Raw genomic sequence first — 23,672 nt, 5'->3', positions numbered from 1 at the left:
TTTGAGGAAGGATGGCCACAAAGTTTTCACAAGCCACTCACAAGACCAGTTGTGCTCATGTCAACTTCAAAAATAATTAAAGTGGACAATATATCTGTGTATAATACCACATTGATCTATTCAAGAGTGCTTTGTCTTCAAACCTCTAGGATCATACATGAGAGATGTTCTCTCTTATGAGCTGGCTGCATTTCCACCCTCAATATTCCAGGAAAAGACAGGTGATATGAGGCTGTCAACTTCTAAAGCCACCCTGAAAGCCAAAGTCCAAGTGGAGGTATCTGATCGCAGAACGGTCCCAGATGATGCTATAATACTTGATGAGTGTGCAATTCTCTGGGCTGTCAAATGGCCAAGCAAAGGTGTCATAGAAGATTATATACTAAAGTTTGTGCAGTACATATGTCATTGTCTTTTCGCAGCAAAAACACATCTGGGCTTTGACAGTTATCACAATGGAAGCATAAAACAGGCAACACGAGCAGCTACAGCTGGGAAGGAAGCAAGTAGATGCCACAGACTGTCACTAGCAACACCTCTGCCACCATAGAAGGTCTGCTTACCTGTTATACACAGTAAATCCCAGGTGAATAATCTCATTTGTGAGTATCTATGTGAGCACACTGATTTACTGTCACACAATGACAATCACCTTGTGATTACAGGTAAGGAACCAATACCAGTAGAGCTTTGTAATGGAATCAGAAGAAACAGGCCTGACTTGCACGCTGCACATGAGGAAGCTGATGTTATTGTGGTGCAGCAAGCTGTCCATTTGGCAAGGTCAGGAAGACACAACATTAGAAATGTTGCTGATGACACAGACATATTTGTCCTGCTATGCCACTTCTATAAGCAAGAAAATCTTGCCTGCAATATGGTAATGCTTGGAACAAGCCCTTCACGATCAAGTGCAGATATCAAAGCAATAGTTGAGCAAAATCAAGATGTTCTCAACAGTCTGTTACCTGCCCATGTTCTTACAAGATGTGACAGTGTTTCATATTTATGGGGTATTGGTAAAGGAGCAATGTTAAAGACAAATAAAGAGTGGAAAGACACTTACCAGATTAGTGTGGCAACAAGAAGAGCTGACTGATGTTACTCCTGAAGCCACAATATTCATTGCAGCATGTTATGGCTTTCCAAATGAAAACAACGTAACATCTTTAAGATAATCTGTGTGGCAATCGAAGGTGGGCAATCTTTGGCTCACCACAGCACCAGAGCTAAAACCTTTGCCACCAACATCAGAAGCATTTGAAGAACATGTTTGCAGAGCCCATTTACAGGCAGCAATTTGGAGACGTTCCCTTGATCCAGAGCCACCAGAAATGAACCCTCTTCATTATGGGTGGACCAAGTATCCTGATTCAAATATGTTGGTTCCAATTGGCTTGCCACCTGATGTTTCTCCTGCACCACTTGATATCCTAAAACTAATCAACTGTGGATGTCTATCCCGCACCCCATATTCAACTGCCAGTTGCAGTTGTACTGCAGCACAACTTTCTTGCTCACTGTTTTGTGCTTGCTGAGGAACTGGCTGCCACAATCCTCAAAGTAAATCAAGATTGTCAGTTGAAGAAGAGGAAAGTATAGAGGAAAGTATGAACGTGGAAATGACAGACAATATATTATATAATTGTAAATGTTTCGTTTTTCAGTGTTTTTATATTTATAAGCATCATATATTTTTGATGTAAAGCATTTTGATCAATTCTGAAGGGCGTAATTGGTTAACATTCTGATATAAGGGATATGAACATTTTAGTTGTGAAAAAAAGTATGGTTTAAATATGTTTGTTGGAATAGACATGTTAAATATTTAAAAATGTTTACTGACGGAAAGACCTAATTCTCCATCCTTTCCCTGTATAGTTTGTTAAGAAAATGAAATATTGTTGTAATACTTGGTGATAGTCTAACAGGGTACGGTAATCACATTTGGTGTCTTTTTTCAGCAATTATCATTAACTGAATAATTTTTCTTTTCACAATTTACACATATATAATGTACTTTGTTATCCCTAGAATTTCTTGAAATAATTCTACGTTTAAATAATGTAATATTAGTAAAACTAGTGACTATAGTAATCAAATATTGTAATTTTTCATTTTCTCGGGCGGCCATTTTGGATTTCGACCCGTAGAACACAATGTTCAAGTGTGCCAACTGGGTGCACTTTTAATTTTCATTAGCAGGGTCCAATGTATCAAAAAATGCAATAAAACTTTGTATGTGTCTCGGAACGAGGTTCAGTGAAATTCCTCCAGACTATAAAGTGAAAGGTCATGGTACCAGTTAAAAGCCCGTGTGGGACTTACTATAAGTTGATTTTAGTAAATACTTATTTGCAACCAGTTTCGAGTTATAGCCCTTAAAAATCCGTGACCTGGAATTTGACCTTTCAAGGACACTCAAGGTCAAAGGTCTTGGTGTCAGATAAAAGCCCATATGGGAGTTCCTTCATGATGATAATGGTGAATATCTCTATGTTCAACAGGTTTAAAATTATAACCCTCTGAAAATCCATGACCTTGATTTTAACATTTCATGGTTACTGTGTTATCTCCAAACTTTAGTCACTTCCTTTGGAGACTAGTGCCCACATATCCTGAAAGTGTCATGTAATTTCATTCAGCCGTTTTTTCGTTATGCTGCTGACAAACAAAGAAACAAATTAACAAAAAACAAACAAATGACAAAAAAAACTCGTCGGACTCCGTCCCGGGCTAGGTATAAAAAAAAAAAAAAAAGTGCTAGACAATCGTCTAAGCCAAGAATATGTCTTATACACCTCTCAACCTATTTCACAGCAGGCGCTAAACTTTCAAGAAATATCAGGGAGTCGGTAAGCACAAACATCTTCAGACAGTAAGTTGTAGATTTTAAAGAACTGTAAAAATTTCGCAAAGATACTTCACACATACTCACTAGGTACAAGTCGGTAAACTGGCAGCCATAATGTTGTTTTTGAAACTAACATTACACACGACGCTAAATGCATCGCACAGGAACGGTCCAGTGGCATCCTTAATGTGAAATGCAGTTCAAGATCTCTCGGAATGTTTAATATGTTGCCATGTAGGTGAGCATATATGAATAAGACATAATTTGGCCAAGGAAAAAAGACTTGGAAGAGTGAGCTCTTTCCAGCATTAATTTGTATGATCTTACGACTGCAAAGCGAGGAATTTATACCGTTTTCTTCTATTAAACATACCGTACACGCTCGATATTACCTGCATTAGCAGTACGCAGCAAGTCTACAAGGAGAGCAATGCCTTTATTTTCTCAGGCTCATTGTCTACCGCTGATTCATAAATGAACAAATTATAGCTCGGTTTTCCTCAGGTAGGTCACAGGTAGGTTACATCAATCATTCGATGATTTAACTCGTTCGCTTCACTATTTTAGATTGCTATGAAAGTGTCATCCACATCCTTCGATAAAGGTACTTATGAGAGATACTTGTGATGACAATATTATTTCATCGTATAAATATATATATATATATATATATATATATATATATATATATATATATATATATATATATATATACCATTAATGTTTGACAGTACTTCTCCAGCCTGAGAAATAAAATACATCATAACATTTTTTTGAAGGAGAATGAGGCGAAGGTGTGGAGTTTGGGATTATAAAGTATTTCCCTAGGGAGAGAGAAATAAACGCTGGTGGAACTGTAAACTCACAGGGAGTAAGCCAGATGGTCTACGAGCTACCACCTCAGTCCTGACAAAACCCCCATTATTGGCAAATTCTGAGCAAACAACATGGATACTGAACGTGTCTGACTGAGGATTGACGCTTTTAGGGCCTCATTAAACTATGGCCAGGATCGCACTTATTCTTGGACAAATTATGAGTCGTGCAAGTGAGGACAAGCTCTGAAATAAGAACACCCCCACTCATTTGACCACATTCGTTCATTTTTCAGAGCCATACGGAATGCCGATAACAGCTGGCAACATTGTGCTCAGAACGGGGCCTATTTATCCTTGCGATCCAATGACTTTTTTATCATTTTAATTTATTCTTGCTAAGTACAAATTACTTTTTTTTACTTGGAAATTCTCATGTATAATGACTGATTAATAAAGGCTAAATCAAACTCCTCTAGCTTAAAAAGTCTCTCCCAGGTTGAATAAAAACGTCCGGAAGTACCAAGCCTAAAATAAATATGGCACACCCGGTGTGAAGGGTTAAACGAAATGTTCTTAATCCAAGTTTTGCCGTGACTTACATGGCTGGACAAACTGCCTCTGAAATGTCTGAACCTGACCTCAGTCGAAACCCGAAAAATATCAGCTTGAAGTGATATGTGGTTCTACCCAGGTAATGAGCCTCTTTGACACAGACATTTTGCCAAAACCATGGCAATCGAAGCAGTTTTGTCCTGTATAAAACATGTTAGGTCACACACGAAACAGGGGCATACACAGCAGGAATAAATACATTACACTCTAGCCGCCAAGTAAGTCTGCACGAGAAAATATATATATCTATTTTTATAGTCTACACTTCCTGATTTTCTGTCTGTAATGCAGAGTTCGTAAGGAGTATCAAGAATAGACAATAATATATATATATATATATATATATATATATATATATATATATATATATATATATATATATATATATATATATATAAGATCTAGAGGAAAAGTGTCATAGAACCGTCTGGAGTATGCTGCAGCCCCCTCATCAACTTAAAAAAAAAGGAAATTTCGACAGCGTACCTGTGTCATGTCAGAAGAGTCATCATGTGATACACAAAAGCTGGGCGAGACACTACATGCATACATAATATAATCTTTTTCTATAATCCCAAGTCTGTGAATGTCTATCTTTCTGTCTGTCTGTTTGTGTCTGGCTGTCTGATCCCATTGCTCACTTTGTGTGGAGAATCATTCAAAAGCAACAAGAGACATCAAAAACTACAAAAGCAAAAGTTCTAAAACGAAAAGAAAATAGAAAAGTAAATGCGGAAACTTGATCGTGAGCCTGCGTCATATCAGGCAGTAGTAACGTTTCAGCTTCCTAGCTTAAGCAATTCTAGAGGTAACGTGGCTGACTCACTTTTCTCTGCCGCAGATAATATCCAGAGATCAGGTTGACGCTTTGTCACCATATTTGGCCAAAAGAAGCAGACAGTTGTCCGACTAAGATAAAGTTTCAAGACTCTAGGCCAAACAGCCTTTGAAATATTGTAATTTAAAAAATAATAATAATTACAATAACAATAACAATAATAATAATAATAATAATGATAATAATAATAATAATAATGATAATAATAATGATAATAATAATAATAATGACAGAAAAGAAAACTTCCAATGGTGATGTGGGAAGTTTTACTAATAATAATAATACAAATGCCTACAAAACGGAAAATGCCAATAGCAAGTTCATTAACTCACCACATGACAAGGTCGTCCATCTTGTGTATGCGACCTCAGCACATTAAAAAAAAAAAAAGCAAATTTTGAATTTTGACCTTGGCTGCGACCTTGAGTTTTGAGTCAAAGCCATTCATACACTGTAGCCATGCATAGCATATAAAGTTCTATAAATGACCAAATTTGGTGAATGTAGCTCAGTTCTATCCTTTATTTTAATTGTGCACTAATTGACCCCAAACTACTTTCTATTGACCCCGGGGATATCTCAGAAACTACAAATCTAAATGGACCCATAGTCACTTCAGACCAGCTCCCCGACCTTGGCTATGTCTCACAAATTTCAAGTCTGTACCTTTAGCGGCTTCTGTGACTCCGCAAATAGACTATTTTTATCGGTTTTTGGATGTAACTGGAAAACCAGTACTGGAAACAGGATGATACTGGGTCATATGAAACCGCAAGCTCGGGGACTCTGATGGCCAAGTATGATGACCTTATCTTTGAAATTATGTGAGTACGACCAATTTACTTCTTCGTTAATAAAAATAATCAAAAATAATAATAATAATAATAATAATAATAATAATAATAATAATAGTAATGATAATAATAATAATAATATTAATGGAATGAGAGATTACAAATGTGTCAGCTCGAGATATGTGCATGTCAAGTTCAAGTTTAAGAAGGTAAAAGTGGCTCTAATTGTAGCGTATGCACCGTGTGATGACAGGGGTAAGAGCGAAAGACAGGTTATGGGATGGACTGAATGAACCAGTGGGAGAAATGCCCAGGAGCTATAAAGTGATCGTAATGGGCGATATGAATGGAAGAGTAGGCACTGGTCCTGAGGATGACATAGTGGCTTGTAATGGAGGAACAGGAGAAAATGATAATGGGAAGCAGCTGAAGGATATGTGTCAGGTATGGAGGTTGTGCATTTGTAACTCGTATTTCAAACACAAAGATGCACATAAATATACACGGTATGGAGGGAACGGGGATCGTGTTGAAGGGAGCCTGATTGGTTACATGCTCGCAGAGAGGTCGATTTGGGAATGGTTCCTGATACAAGGGCCGTGAGAGGACGATGTTGAGGTCTGTCAGATTATATGATTGTGGCACATAAGATCAAACTGAGAGGAGTGAGATGGACCAGGAGAGAAAGGGGCAGTCAGGGAGAAAGGCTGAAAGCCGAGAAAATAAGTATCATAGAAATGGCAGATGAATACAGGACCAAAGTAGGGGAAGAGTTGGAATCAGTGAACTGGAATGAAATGGATCTGGACAGCCTGTGGAATTCATATAGGGTTTACTTAGTTAGGAATGCTAGAGCGGTGTGTTGTGTGGCAAAAGTAACAACAATGAAGAAAGGTACGGCATGGTGGGATGAAGAAGTTAAGAGAGCAGTGGAGGAAAAGAGGAAGCAGTAACTAATGTGGTTACACGATAGAGGTTCAGTTGAAATAAGAAATGAATATACTGAGAGCAAGAAGCACGTAAAAAGACTAAAGAATGAGGTAAATGATGATCTAGGAAGGCAAATGAACGCAAACTACTCTAAAAATAGGAACTTATTCTGGAAAGCGGTGCGTAAATGGAGAAGTGAAAGCAGAAAGAAATGTGAAGGTATGAAAGATGTAGGTGGTAGATTATTTACCCTTGGGATTGAAGTAAGGAGCAGATGGAAAGAATATTTTGAAAGCCTGATAAATGGGAACAAAAAGAGCAGAGCCGCTGTAAAAATTAGTTTTGGGGGAGTGCAGAGAAAGAATGGAAAGCAGTCCAAGGAAACGTGACATTCGTAGAGGTGAAGAACGCTGTGAAGCGGCTGAAAAATGGGAAAGCAGCTGCGGTTGATGAGGTGTATGCAGAGATCATTAAATGTAGTGGAGAGAGCGGAATGAAGTGCTTCTTGGAGATATGTAAGAAGGCATGGATGAGTGAAACTGTGTCAACAGAGTAGATAAAGTCTGTGACTGTACCCTGTACAAAAATAAAGATGAGTGAAGTGTGTGCAAGAGTTATAGTGGCATAAGTTTATTGTGTGTTGTAGGGAAGGTATATGGAAGAACTATTATACAGAAAGTAAGGGGGATATCAGAAGTCCTGGTGAGTGATGAACAGGGTGAGACAGATAATGCAGTGGGCTTGTGAGAAGGACTATAATGTGTTTATGGCATTTATGGATCTGGAAAAAGCACACGACAAAGTAGACAGAAAGGGACTGGAAGGTTTTGCGCTTGTACGGAGTAGATGGTGTGCCTCTAGGTGACGTCAAGAGGTTTCTGGTGGTATTGAGGCTTGTGTAAAGGTAAGTGGGCATCTAAGTGAATGGTTCACGATCACTGTGGGCCTGCGACAACGTTGTGTTATGTGCCTATGGTTGTTCATTATATATATCGATAGGGTGATGAGAGAAGTAAAAACACGATTAACAGAGAAAGGGATGGCGTAGGCTATGAATAGTGATGAATGGAATCTCTTAAATTTGTTGTATGCTGATGATGTAGTACTGCTTGCAAATACCGGACAAGAACTGGGTAGACTAGTGCACAGTTTCCCTGATGTCTTTGAGCGTCGTGCCTTGAGAATAAATGTAGAAAAGAGTAAAGTGATGGAATTGAGAGAGAAGGTGACTCCCAACGTGATGTTACAGTGAATGGAGAGACTGGAATTTGCATGAGAGTTCAAATACCTGGTTACAGTGATAGAAAAGAGAGGAAAATGTGCAAAATAAATGGAAAGTAGAGTGACACAAGAAAGGAAAGTAGTTGGCGCTATGAAGGCCTTGATAAGAAACAGAGGATTGAGTGCTGCAGCTGCACGAGGCTTACATGAGGGATTGTTTGTGCCAGCTTAACATATGGCCGTGAGAATATGGTGTGGCATGAAAATGAAAAGTCAAGAGTGAGAGTAGTGATGGGACTGCTGAGGAATGTGGGTGGAGTGCAGAGAGTAGATAAGATACGAAATAATGTGATTCGTGAAAGATGCGGATGAGGAAGTCTGTGGACACCAGAATCGAAGACAATGCACTTAGATGGTATTGTCATGTGGAGAGAATGAATAACAAGAGAGTCATGAAAAAAGTACATCCGATCCAATTTGAAGGAGGAAGGAGGCGAGGTAGGCCAAGGAGAAGGTGGAGGGATATGGTGGATGAGTGTGTGAGGAAGAGAGGTATGGAAGTCGGTAAGGCTAGGGGACTGACGAGAGACTGAGCTGGCTGGATGAATGATGTGAGAAGTGCATGAACAGGGACTTGGCACCCCTTTTTAACGTGGCAGCGTCAGGACTGACTCTGTTGGATATATTTATGTGAAGCTTATGTGAAGCCGCAGAATTTGGTGAAAGATTTTGGCGTATTAGATAGAGACAGGGTTCCGCGAGTTTGAATGATGAGTGCATGGAAAGGTGGTTCATTACACTGGGCAAACTTGGGTTGTCTGGACGTTCCTACTCCACACCCTGCCCTAGCGTGGGAAGGGAAGTCCGGATGATGATGATGATGATTATGATAATGATGATGATGATATTGGCAAGAACAGTAAAACTCACCACTGGTGTAGTGAGTTATAAAAATAAATGCAATCCATTTATGGCAAAAGCAATGTCTCAACGCACTTAATAGCACTGGTAAACAGCCAAACCAAAGAGAATCCGGTATATATGTGTATATGTGTGTGTGTGTGTGTGTGTGTGTGTGGGTGTGTGTGTGTGAGTGTGTGTGTAAATATATAGATAGATAGATAGGTAGATTGATAGATAGACAGATAGACAGATAGATAGACAGATAGATAAACAAATAGATAGGTAGATATAGATTTAGATATATATAGATATATATATATATATATATATATATATATATATATATATATATATAGATATATATATATATGAATCCTCTGTGCTAGTGTGGTGCATTTCGCACGCTGGTGGGCGCGGGTTCGCCTCCCGCCAGAGTTGTACAAACTTTGGGAAGCATTTACCGAGCCACTGACCGATTTGGCGGACATAAGGGGAGCTTTAGTTCAACAAGTGTCGCATACTAGTATGCTTGAACCCAGTCGGCTTAAGGTGGGCTGATTACACTTGATTCACAGACTACACACACATCCAAAGCCACTACAACACTACAATAACACTCACAAGCACTTCTTACCCTACAGACAGTCTCTACTACACAGCTTAAGCCACTGAGTAGAGATACATTGGCTGTATCGTCCCTGCTTCGGTAGGGATAGGCCGGTCCTTCAGTGGACCTCAACGGCTGATGATATATATATATATATATATATAGAGAGAGAGAGAGAGAGAGAGAGAGGGAGAGAAATATAGATATAGATAGATAGATAGATATAGATGTGTGTGTGTGCATCTCTATGGTTTTTCATTTAGGAACTAGATGCCTGGTAGTGTAGTTGCTGGAAACTATGGTAACTTAGCCATGGACACATACAATATTAAACATAACATTACTCATGACATAAAGATAAAAAGCTGGAAAACATAAAGCACGAGGTATTGTAACTAGAATTTATTCAGTGAGAACACAAGACGAAACAGAAGTTAGTTAAAGAATGAAAACTCCTGTCAGTAAGAAATTTAAAGAATAGAAAGCCAAATATTAGACTCGTTGGTACATCCCGTTTACTCACTTCTTTAGCTCGATGATGCCGTGGTCCAGTTTGGGGGGATCCGTAGGGCACTCATCATTTGCAGCTGAAAAACAAACTCATATCAGAAAGTAATTTAGCACAATTACCATAAATATCATCACCATTGTTAATATCATAATTACCATTATCAGCAGCAACATGACTAATATTTTCCTCCTCATATTCATCAGCATCATTAGCAAAAACAACAACAACGACAGCAGCGCTAATAATGTTCTGTATATCTATCTATTGCCAGACCCCTTAATCCCGTATGAGGTGGCCACAAACAAATCGCCTCCATGTCTCCCTGTCCCCCACCATTTCATTGCCCTGCTCCCAGCTTACATCCCCCTCTCTCATATACGTCTCCACTCCATCCCTCCATCTCACCCTTGGCCTCCCCTTCCCTCTCCCCCCCTTTCCACCTCATTCACATACACTCTCCTCGTCAGTCTCTCGCTCTACATCCTCTCAGCATGGCCAAACCACCTCATTGCGTTTCTCCTAACGCTTCCTATCCGATCCACATCCACACTGCAACGCTCTTTCACTTCCTCATTTGTCAGTTTGTCACTTCTTGCGACTCCACATGCTCCTCTCAAATAACTCATTTCCACTGATGTCACTCTTGACTTCCGTCCCTCCAACGAGGTCCAAGCTTCATTTCCATAAGTTGGGGTTGATATCACAATCCTGTCATGCAGTAACTTTTTCACTTCCATGTTCACTTCTCTGTTTCTTATCAATACTTTCAAGGAACCAGCAACCCTCTTCCCTGTTGCTCCCTTTCAAGCACTTCACCCTCCAAACTTCCATCCTTGCACATCATACTACCAGAATACTTCCTCTTCAACCATCCTCACTGTACATTCACTGACTTCATTTCTCTCGAAGAACATACCTTTACTCTTCCCTACATTTACCTTTAGATTCCGTTTCTTACACACTCTCCCAAACTCATCCACCAAGCCTTGCATCTCCCCTTCGTCTTCACCCAACAACATAGTATCATCTGCAAACAGGGAGTTTCCAAACACCACCCTCTCTCATTAGGGCCACTCCAACATCAACTGCCGTACCTTGTATCTCTTTTATTACCCCATCCATATAGAGATAGAACAACCATAAAGACATGACACATCCGTGTTTCAACCAAACCTTCAAATAGAAACATGCACTCGGTTCACTGTCCACATGCACTGCAGCCTTAGCATCCTCATTAATACTTTTCACGGCACCCAACTACTTCCATTTACTCCATATATTTTTATTACTTTCCACAATCCTTGTATATCCACCCTGTCATATGGTTTCTCCAAATCCCTGAAGGCTGCATACTACTTCTTTCCCTTCCCTAGAATCTTCTCCACTAAAGGGCTAAGAATGAATATCTGATCTACACAACCTGTTCCCTTCCTAAATCCTCCCTGTTCTTCTCCAACTAATTCCTCTGTTATTTCCCTGACTCTGTCAATAAGTATCCTACCAAATACTTTTCTATTACACTCAGAAGATAAATGCCCCTATGATTACCACACACTTCTTTTTCCTCTTTTCTTTTGTACAGGGAAATAATTATACCTGATTTCCAATCCTCCGGGACTTTACCTTCCTCCCAGGCCAATCTGCACATCTTCCACATCCATTCTACTACTATCTCTCCCTCATGCTTCAGCATTTCACCACACACTCCATCAATTCCTGGGACTTTCCTAATTATGACTTTCGTCACTGCTTCCACAACTTCCATCCTACTGATTTCCTCCTCTCTTCTCACATCCCTCTTTCTCCCAACCATTCCCCAGTCACTTATACTCACATTACTTTCATTAACTATGTTCTCTCCATCTGTTCACTTTTTCTTCCATCTCCACAAGTAATCTACCATTTTTATCTGTCACTCCCCGACTAACTTCTTTGACACCCTGTCTAACTCTCTTCTCCTCTTTCCAGAACATTTACTTACATTCCCTCAACTTTACACTCAAATTCCTTCCAAATTCCTCATCCACTCTCTTCTTACTCTCTCTTACTAATCATTTACCAGATAGGCATTATAACATGATGTGAGAGTCTAAACTCGAAATAATTTGTATATTCCCCACAAACTTTTAACCTCATTATATAAAAAATTGGTTCTTCACATGACACTTCTTCACTTCTTAACAGAGAAAATGGTTGTATCCCGACGCGGTATTGTTTATTTATATATTTATCTTTACAGGTTTCTTCATACGTGCTTCTTCTTCAGTGCTTCATTAACAAAGCTTCTCCTCATTTGCATTCTTCACTGTAGAAAATTTCCTCTGCATGCTACTTTTAACATCATGACATGATTCTTGCTGTCTTCTGACACTTCATTACTTTATTTGTTTCTCCAGATTTGGTCACTACTCGTACATCGAACAAACCTTACCAAAATGTGGCTAACCTGATTTGATCACTCCCAACCAATGACTTACAGCATTTTATGCAAAACTGTATTATGTTCAAACATCTTAATATCACCCGATAATGATACTGGCCTTGACTTGCCCCTTTTTTGTTGAAAGGTCAAACTTTTGCAAGTCGGAAGCAAATGATTCTTTCTATATTCTGTAAAAAGTACCGAAAACACTCGTCTTCACACTGCCTACCCTACAATGGCCGTTTCAACAACGTGTACTCCCTTCGCCCTGATAACTCACCATCGTTCAAGCTCGTAACATCCACGCCTTGCAACCCAATCCACTCGTTTCTGTTTTCCAATAGAGCATATGATCATACAAATGACCACCTAGACTGCCTGTCAGCCTACAGTGCAAAATATTCATAATTAATACTTTGTTCCGGTCCGTTACGGTACAGTGGAAGAGTGTGCGTCTCGCATGCTGGTGGACGCGGGTTCGCCTCCCGCCAGAGTTGTAAAGCTTTGGGAAGCATTCACCGAGCCACTGACCGCTTTGCCGGACATAAGACGCGCTGTGGTTGAATCAGTGTCGCATGCTAATACACTTCCACTCAGTCGGCTTAAGGCGGGCCGATTACCCTTGGTTCACAGACTACACACACATCCAAAGCCACTACAACACTACAACCACACTCACAATCACTTCTCACCCTACAGTACATACAGTCTCTACCAGACAGCCTAAGCCACTGGGTAGAGCTATATTGGCTGTATCGTCCCTGCTTCGGTAGGGATAAGCCGGTCCTGCAGATTACCTCAACGGCTGATGATGATGATGATGAAGTGATCCGTTACCCACGACCATCCTCATTCGTCTCTTTCCAGGTCTCAAAGACTATATTTTCGTGGGGAAGAAAATGAAAAAGGACAGAGCCAGAGGCTGCTCTTATCTTTTTTTTTTTTTTTTACGTGTCCGACTCTGGGCAAAGGCTCAGGGCCTATTTCTAGGAAATACTGGATGAGAGTGGACAGAAATAATTACAATTCGTCCATTTCCAGACACGTAGACAAAATGCCGTTCAAAGATCGGAAGTATGGATAGTGGAAAATACAGTTTGAAGACAGCTCCGTGGCTAAAATAACAGTTTCATGTGTGAAGAGTTGAGAGTATCGGGTACCTCGCAATGGCGAAATGGACATGGAAAGGTGCGAGTGTGAGTTGGCGGATGGGTGTTGTGCCCATCTTTAATCGGGAAGGGATACGTTCAACTGCGTCGAAGAGCAATACACACACACACACACACACACACACACACACACACACACACACACATACACACAAAGAGAGAGAGAGCACACCCATTTTCTGGAAACTGAACCTTGGATAGGAAGTAATGGGATTTTTCCATGATATCTCCCAAGACTTGGGCACTCTAGGAGTACTGGTAGCTGATGGCACACTGTTTGATAATATGAAATATCATTCTGGAAAATTTTTTGACTGAAAGAAGGAGGAATTGAGCTCATATTGCATTATCAACAGCAAAATTTTGTTTATCTCAGTTAGAAATAACAGAGAAGTAAATAAACCAAGGTGTGACATAGCGTGGCATAGCCTCGTCTTGTAGTTGTTGAAGCAACTGTTATGACAGACATTGTGAGACACTGATGGAAAAGTGAAGGAGGGAATCATAATCATATGATTTGAAAGACCTACATGTACAGCTTATAAGATTATTCATGATGGCTGTTAGAACAACATCCACATGGCAATCAGAACGGAGCCTGGAGATAAAGTCACACACTGAAGACAGAAATAGTTAGAAGTCAGTCTGAAACCTTAAAGGTCAATGCCTGACTCGGTCTAAGGCCTTTAAAATGTTAGGTGCAATGGCAAGCATTTCTCCAAAGCCCTAAAAGGATGATGAACAAGAATCTGTAAGGGATCTGAAAAGATCGCCACTGGAGCATCCCGCGAGGAATCATCCAGACAGGAAGATGTTTATGAGAAGGCACAGGTTAAAAGACAAATATAAAGGAGTTTGTCTAGGCAGGATAAAGGGGCAGAGGTCTTGAGAACAAGAGAAAGAATTCTCACAGTTATGAAGCAATGGATGTCAGAAATTATATCTGAAGTCCTTCTAATCACACCGATCTCATGAACCTAGGAGACCCAAAACCAGGTAAAAATTCTGGAATTTCATTTCTATATCCATTGCATAGACAGGGATATTTTTGGCTTACATCTTTACAGGATTAGATCTCAATGAGTAATGTTCGATGTGAAGAACCTGAACAGCCTTAACCCGCAGCATCCAGTCGACGTTCTTTAACGTCCACACGTTTTGTCACTGCCAATCCCGTTGACGTACATAAACGCGAATCAATTGCAAGATCCCTAATTTGCACAATTTTCAATTTTTGTGAGTGATTTTTGGTACGTATACACGTGACACCTTCCTCTACAAGATGCCAGGCAGGGACAATGCCTTACCCTGCATGACCTCCTCCCCCCCCCTGCATCCCATTGTCTCATCAATTCACCTGTTATCAGTGACCTGGCCAGTAAAGCCATGTCATGGCACGGTACGAAATTCAGGGCCAGAGTGATTCCCCAATCAACGACAATGTGGAGGACAAACTTTACATAGCATTAGAGGAAGAAACAGTCAGAAATGATGATCAGGCAATGTGGCAAAAAAAGGTCAGTTATGGTGATGAGTTAGTGAGTGAAACAATTCTTATAATGCCTATATTACTGCTTGAAAACCAATATACTCTCATACTACATATAGATTCGTACCAAGTAAATAAATAAATACCGTTTATGAGTGGTGTGAGAACTCGTTTTCTTTGGTGCCAGCCTGTTAGAAAACCCAGTAAGGTAAGCAGGTACTCCTACCTGTATCGAGTATTTTAAACCTCAGATGAGCGATTTCTCTATGAATTTTCGATGTTTCTCATCAAAAGCGGAGGTTTCAGCCAAAAAAAAAAAAAATTCCAAAAATGGTCGGGATTGGGGGGAGTCAGTGGTGGAAAAGTGGTCGGGATGGGGCGGGTTAAGCAAACTTGTATGTTGAATGAAAATTGATGAAATATTATGTGCAGTGGCCTGAGCTGAACTCTTAACAAAATGAATTCTGACTAGTGCAAATAAGAAAATTCGACTGCATTTTTTTTTCTGGAAGTTATGTCGGTAGTACTGTAGTAGTAACAGTTGATCTCTAGGCAGTCTGTCCAAACAGCCCCGAGTCCATAAGGAAGGCCATGGCCGAGACCGAGCTTTCCCACAGAGCTCTCAAGGGGTATATGTTGTGTTGTTGGCGCAGGAGATTGTGTGTAATCCAGTCTTCCATAATGTGCTTAATCGTATGAGGTGCAGTGGTGCATCCTGGACAGGCATCAGCGACGGAGTCATCAAGTCTCTTCTGATAATTCAAGAGGGCTGAATGATACCCACATATCAGCCTGGCGAAGTGGACCCTGTCCTCACAAGGGACATAGGATTCAGAAAGGTGGATATTAGGAGGTCATGCATGCAGCTGTGTGTTGCCCTTGAGTGACTGAATGCATCGGCGAGTGATTTGAGCATGGATATGACTCTAGAAGCTGGTTTGAGGCGGGTGAGGGGGGAGAGATGACAGTATTTGTGTATGACATTGTGTGCTAGGTGTTGTTTGATGTTCCTTGGTGTGTGTGGATGTACTACCATGTAGTATCGTGGATCGTATGGGTTTGTCGAGGCTGCAGAATGAATTCGTGTGCCTCTTATATCTAGATGATCCTTGACTTTGAGGACTTTGGTTTCTTGGTGTAGGTAGTCTGTGGGTGTAGTAGCTGTGCACCCTGTGATTATTTTTAAGCCTTGTTCTGTATTCTCTGTAGGGTGTTGAAATGTATTTCAGTGAGGTTGGAAGCCCAGACAGAGGTTGCATAGTTCATCACTGAACGTATATATTGTTCGTAAACTGTAGTGGTGGTTTCTTTGTTCTATCCGACTGTTGTATGGGGAAGTGACCTTAGGGCGCTGAGTCTTGGTGTTAATTTATTTTTAATGTTTCTGATGTGTTGTTTAAATGACACTGATGTATTGTATGTCACACCAAGGATTTGTGTGTGTGTGTGTGTGTGTGTGTGTGTGTGTGTGTGTGTGTGTGTGTGTGTGTGTGTGTGTGTGTGTGTGTGTGTGTGTGTGTGTGTGTATCTTTTTCATCTCACCTTTCACACAGACGGGTTGACCCTGCAGCACCCACTGTCCCTCTTTACACAGCACCTCCTGACGTCCGCCCTCTAATCGATAGCTGCCCATGCACCGCACCTGGCCATACGTACCACTGTCATGGGGAACACAACTCATTACACACGAGACCCTCTTATTAAACCCTATTCCCCAACGACTTGTTTTCTATTTTATTCTTTTCATTCTCAGACGATTTAATGCAACTTAAAAAACACAATACAGGATGAAACAACCTTCATTTCTACGAGATCTTTCCTAAGTTGAAAACAGTCGACTACAGGCAAGAATAAAGTGATATATAATATTCTTGGGCTGATGGAGAACAAATTGAGAGCTCAAAAATCCAGGTAACCCTTATTTATGATGAAGCTATTTGGAAGAATTCTGAACCTTAGATTACTTAAGTCTTCAGACCATGTTATATATCATTTTCAGCAGCCAGTATACATAAACCCATTTTACACATCCCATGGGTTCCACATGCAGAAACTGGGGAATTACCTGCACTGCATGTACCGCTTAGTTTTAATGCATCATACTATAAACCCATATTATCACTCGTTATGAAGGCTTCCCAGCATCTCTCTTCCTTAAAAGTTTAATTCTGTATCCGATACATTATAAATCATAAGCTGGTGTCTTACTTTTGTGACGTTCATTGATATACAAACACATACGGTAATAAGCAAACAAGATATGTTAAGATGTAATATGCAAAATAAATTCCTAACAAGTGAGGCCAGGTACAACAAACCTCGCCTGACATCAGTTATTTTATTGCTGTTAAATACTGAATTGGTACTGCCATTTAGTGTCAGTAAAAAATTAAAGTTTAAGTTACTGGCGCAAATGAAATCGAACTTGTTATCTCTCAATACTAATTATTAATCTTCTAGTTTTAGCCCCCTGAATATCCGTGACCTTGATTTGACCATTCAAGATCACTTAATAGTCTCGTGGCAGAATGGTCATTTTCGGGTGAACCTCGTTCCATGACATATACAAGTTTCATTGCATTTTCTAATACTTTGGGATGTAGATATCAAAATAAAAGAGTGCATCCAGCTGGCCCACTCGAGCATTTCAAAATGGAGGGCGAAATCTAATATGGCCGCCTGCATGAATGATGATGCTAATAAAACATGTTTAGCTATCTTTTTCAGTATTTAATTTTCTTCATACAATAATAATATTAACTTTTCCTATCAGAACATGCACTAAACAAAATGATCACCTGTAAACTACACATTGTAACATTTTATTTTAATGATTTTTAAGTGTTTATAATAATTTTTAGGTGCTGATAGAAGAAATTTTGAATGTTAATAAATTGCTATCACTAAAGTCAATGAAACAATAAAGGTCTCATTTGAGAAGGTGATTGGCCATTCCGTTTGCTTGTCATCAAAGAGATGCTTCCTTATTTCAATGCTAATGGTCATTCCAATTATGGAAGGTATGCCTTGTATTAATTTCATGCTATGAGCAAACTGCCTGATGAAGTGCTTCAAGACTTCAAGGACGGAGGTCATGTATTGCGACATCAACCAGGCATCTGGTCTAACCAGTACATTTGAGACGAGTTTCATGCGTTATGGCCATAGTCCAGGAGGAATTATTGGAATAACCTATCAACCAGCAGCATTGAAAAGGTGGATTCTTGGACTACATATCTGCATTCAACTGAAAAAAGATGTTTTATCCATGTTTAGTGGAAACGCACAATCCACAGTCATGACCCACAAGGAAGAAGGTCCTTCAAGGATACAAAGTGATGAAGTAGACAGAGCAAAAATTCAGGAGAAACTTCAAAGCTGCATAGATCCACTGAACGGAGAGTGCCATCCACCCGGACTGATTTATGTGGTTACAGGTAGGATATGTGCAGAGCATGTCAATTTTGACAGGGTTGTTGAATTGGGAGCAGCTATGATGAAAACATTTGAGGAAGGATGGCCACAAAGTTTTCACAAGCCACTCACAAGACCAGTTGTGCTCATGTCAACTTCAAAGAAAAAATTAAAGTGGACAATATATCTGTGTATAATACCACATTGATCTATTCAAAAGTGCTTTGTCTTCAAACCTCTAGGATCATACATGAGAGATGTTCTCTCTTATGAGCTGGCTGCATTTCCACCCTCAACATTCCAGGAAAAGACAGGTGATATGAGGCTGTCAGCTTCTAAAGCCACCCTGAAAGCCAAAGTCCAAGTGGAGGTATGTGATCGCAGAACGGTCCCAGTTGATGGTATAATACTTGATGGGTGTGCAATTCTCTGGGCTGTCAAACGGCCAAGCAAAGGTGTCATAGAAGATTATATACTAAAGTTTGTGCAGTACATATGTCATTGTCTTTTAGCAGCAAAAACACATCTGGTCTTTGACAGTTATCACAGTGGAAGCATAAAACAGGCAACACGGCAGCTACAGCTGGGAAGGAAGCAAATAGATGCCACAGACTGTCACTGGCAACACCTCTGCCACCATAGAAGGTCTGCTTACCTGTTATACACAATAAATCCCAGGTGAATAATCTCATTTGTGAATATCTGTGTGAGCACACTGATTTACTGTCACACAATGACAATCACCTTGTGATTACAGGTAAGGAACCAATACCAGTAGAGCTTTGTAATGGAATCAGAAGAAACAGGCCTGACTTGCACGCTGCTCATGAGGAAGCTGATGTTATTGTGGTGCAGCAAGCTGTCCATTTGGCAAGGTCAGGAAGATACAACATTAGAAATGTTGCTGATGACACAGACATATTTGTCCTGCTATGCCACTTCTATAAGCAAGAAAATCTTGCCTGCAATATGGTACTGCTTGGAACAAGCCCTTCACGATCAAGTGCAGATATCAAAGCAATAGTTGAGCAAAATCAAGATGTTCTCAACAGTCTGTTACCTGCCCATGTTCTTACAAGATGTGACAGTGTTTTATATTTATGGGGTATTGGTAAAGGTGCAATGTTAAAGACAAATAAAGAGTGGAAAGACACTTACCAGATTAGGGTGGCAACAAGGAGAGCTGACTGATGTTACTCCTGAAGCCACAATATTCATTGCAGCATGTTATGGCTTTCCAAATGAAAACAACATGACATCTTTAAGATAATCTGTGTGGCAATCGAAGATGGGCAATCTTTGGCTCACCACAGCACCAGAGCTAAAACCTTTGCCACCAACATCAGAAGCATTTGAAGAACATGTTTGCGAGCCCATTTACAGGCAGCAATTTGGAGACGTTCCCTTGATCCAGAGCCACCAGAAATGAACCCTCTTCATTATGGGTGGACCAAGTATCCTGATTCAAACATGTTGGTTCCAATTGGCTTGCCACCTGATGTTTCTCCTGCACCACTTGATATCCTACAACTAATCAACTGTGGGTGTCAATCCCGCACCCCATATTCAACTGCCCGCTGCAGTTGTGCTGCAGCACAACTTTCTTGCTCACTGTTTTGTGCTTGCCGAAGAACTGACTGCCACAATCCTCAAAGTAAATCAAGAGTGTCAGTTGAAGAAGAGGAAAGTATGAACGTGGAAATGACAGACAGTATATTATATAATTGTAAATGTTTCGTTTTTCAGTGTTTTTATATTTATAAGCAACATATATTTTTGATGTAAAGCATTTTGATCAATTATGAAGGGCGTAATTGGTTAACATTCTGATATAAGGGATATGAACATTTTAGTTGTAAAAAAAAGTATGGTTTAAATATGTTTGTTGGAATAGACATGTTAAATATTTAAAAATGTTTACTGACGGAAAGACCTAATTCTCCATCCTTTCCCTGTATAGTTTGTTAAGAAAATGAAATATTGTTGTAATACTTGGTGATAGTCTAACAGGGTACGGTAATCACATTTGGTGTCTTTTTTAAGCAATTATTATTAACTAAATAATTTTTCTTTTCACAATTTACACATATATAATGTACTTTGTTATGCCTAGAATTTCTTGAAATAACTCTACGTTTAAATAATGTAATATTAGTAAAACTAGTGACTATAGTAATCAAATATTGTAATTTTTCATTTTCTCGGGCGGCCATTTTGGATTTCGACCTGTAGAACACAATGTTCAAGTGTGCCAACTGGGTGCACTTTTAATTTTCATTAGCAGGGTCCAATGTATCAAGAAATGCAATAAAACTTTGTATGTGTCTTGGAACGAGGTTCAGTGAAATTCCTCCAGACTATAAAGTGAAAGGTCATGGTACCAGTTAAAAGCCCGTGTGGGACTTACTATAAGTTGATTTTAGTAAATACTTATTTGCAACCAGTTTCGAGTTATAGCCCTTAAAAATCCGTGACCCGGAATTTGACCTTTCAAGGACACTCACGGTCAAAGGTCTTGATGTCAGATAAAAGCCCATATGGGAGTTCCTTCATGGTGATAATGGTGAATATCTCTATGTTCAACAGGTTTAAAATTATAACCCTCTGAAAATCCATGACCTTGATTTTAACATTTCATGGTCACTGTGTTATCTCCGAACTTTAATCACTTCCTTTGGGGACTAGTGCCCACATATCCTGCAAGTGTCATGTAATTTCATTCAGCCGTTTTTTCGTTATGCTGCTGACAAACAAAGAAACAAATTAACAAAAAACAAACAAATGACAAAAAAAAAAACTCGTCGGACTCCGTCCCGGGCGAGGTAAAAAAAAAAAAAAAAAAGTGCTAGACAATCGTCTAAGCCAAGAATATGTCTTATACACCTCTCAACCTATTTCACAGCAGGCGCTAAACTTTCAAGAAATATCAGGGAGTCGGTAAGCACAAACATCTTCAGACAGTAAGTTGTAGATTTTAAAGAACTGTAAAAATTTCGCAAAGATACTTCACACATACTCACTAGGTACAAGTCGGTAAACTGGCAGCCATAATGTTGTTTTTGAAACTAACATTACACACGACGATAAATGCATCGCACAGGAACGGTCCAGTGGCATCCTTAATGTGAAATGCAGTTCAAGATCTCTCAGAATGTTTAATATGTTGCCATGTAGGTGAGCATATATGAATAAGACATAATTTGGCCAAGGAAAAAAGACTTGGAAGAGTGAGCTCTTTCCAGCATCCATTTGTATGATCTTACGACTGCTCAGAGAGGAATTTATACCGTTTTCTTCTATTAAACATACCGTACACGCTCGATATTACCTGCATTAGGAGTACGCCGCAAGTCTACAAGGAGAGCAATGCCTCTATTTTCTCAGGCTCATTGTCTATCGGTGATTCATAAATGAACAAATTATAGCTCGGTTTTCCTCAGGTAGGTCACAGGTAGGTCACATCAATCATTCGATGATTTAACTCGTTCGCTTCACTATTTTAGATTGCTATCAAAGTGTCATCCACATCCTTCGATAAAGGTACTTAGGAATGATACTTGTAATGACAATATTATTTCATCATATGATATATATATATATATATATATATATATATTGTTACATAGCCTATGATTTCATCATCCTTTGTGTAATTTTAACGCACAGTATGCTGCATGTTTGACCACAAGCGTGTTCTGCCTCAGTTCCCCCCTTCTACCGTTATAGTAGAGTAAGTCGTCATTTCTGTTGTTCAGAGCGGGATTGTCAGCTCTTTGTCCCTATGGCTTCATTTGCGCGTCCTTCTTACAAGTTGTATCAAGCTCTGCGTGCCCCTATATAATGAGCTCAGTCTCTGCATCATGGCCACTTAGATCTACTCCTCATTTCGTTCACATCTCTGTCCTCCCCTGTACAGTTATTATTCTTGTGAGTGTTCAGGAAGTCTCCAACCATCTAGCAGCTGTGTAATTTGAGTATAACTGTTGTTGCATTTTTTCTTGTGCTGTGTATCATAGGGTTAATTCTTAGGCCTAGTGAGGTTTTTTTGTGATTTATGTAAAGGTTTTCTGTCAGTCATTTTTGATAATATTTTGTATCTGTAATAATTTATCTTGCATTAACTGAGCATTACCCAGTGTATTTTCATTTTATCAGGGCTGACTTAGATAAATATACTCTTGCTAATTTCGTGTTAATGGAGGCTATTGCAGTTAACCATATATTTAACCTGTTTTTGCCATTACATTATCCTTATGAGTCCTGAATGTTTTGTTGTTAGTTTGTGCATTAAATTTTAACTTGTAATTTTATCTCTTTTGTTTTGAACCTGGAACTTTACGGGACATTCTCACTTAAAGTGTACATTATCTTTAGCTGTTCCGTAACATAAATTTGGCGACCTCTTATCAGGATATTCAGGATATTATCATAAGGATATTGCTTGATATTTTGTGACTGTTACTTATTCATGAAGTCTACTATTACTACACTTGATGAAGCCAAAGATTTTTTGTCAAATGTGCAAACAGTGTGTGATGTAGAAAACAGAACAAAGAATGAACTTAAGCTTGTTGCTCAACAATTGGGAATTGCTGTTCGCTCTCATCATTCTAAAGATCAAATTGTTGACATGATTAATGAAAGCTTGTTTAATGTAACTCCTCCAAATGAGCAAACGCAGATTGAATTAGCTAAGTTACAGCTAGCCCTGCAGGAGGCTCAGGCTAAGGAGGCGGAGTCTCGTGTTAAGGAGGCTGAATTTCAAGCACGTGCTAAGGAGGCTGAGTCTCAGGCTCGTATTCAGGAGGCTGAATTTCAAGCAAGTGCTAAGGAGGCTGAATTTCAGGCCCGTTCTAAGGAGGCTGAGGCACAAGTTGAAATTGCTAGGATTCAGGCAGACCATGAGTATCGCATGAAACAAGGTGGAACTGGATCATCTAGCTCTGATGATTTTGATGTGGCTAAAAATGTTAAACTTGTCCCTCCTTTTAATGAATCTGATTTAACAAAGTATTTTCAGTTGTTTGAGAGGGTAGCTACAGGTTTTAATTGGCCCAAATTGTATTGGCCAGTACTCCTTCAAACTGTTC

The 23,672-nt window shown here is 39.6% G+C and overlaps 1 protein-coding gene across 1 annotated transcript in view; it reads right to left on the bottom strand.

Annotated features, from left to right (window-relative positions):
• LOC145415098 (coagulation factor XIII B chain-like) overlaps positions 1-23,672 on the bottom strand; it is a 141,184-nt gene that overhangs the window by 38,965 nt on the left and 78,547 nt on the right. The window contains exons 8-9 of the mRNA XM_080284517.1: positions 16,711-16,826; positions 10,101-10,164 (exon numbers count right to left, since the gene is read on the bottom strand). Coding sequence (XP_080140643.1) covers positions 10,101-10,164; positions 16,711-16,826 — 180 coding nt within the window. The remainder of the gene's footprint in view (positions 1-10,100; positions 10,165-16,710; positions 16,827-23,672) is intronic.

This window comes from Coenobita brevimanus, chromosome 13, assembly GCF_032717465.1.
Source record: "Coenobita brevimanus isolate Jiangsu-jjx chromosome 13, ASM3271746v2, whole genome shotgun sequence".
In the NCBI taxonomy this organism is placed as follows: Eukaryota; Metazoa; Arthropoda; class Malacostraca; order Decapoda; family Coenobitidae; genus Coenobita; species Coenobita brevimanus.
Note: the sequence above shows the minus strand (reverse complement) of the source record. Positions and strands in the feature narration are given on the sequence as shown.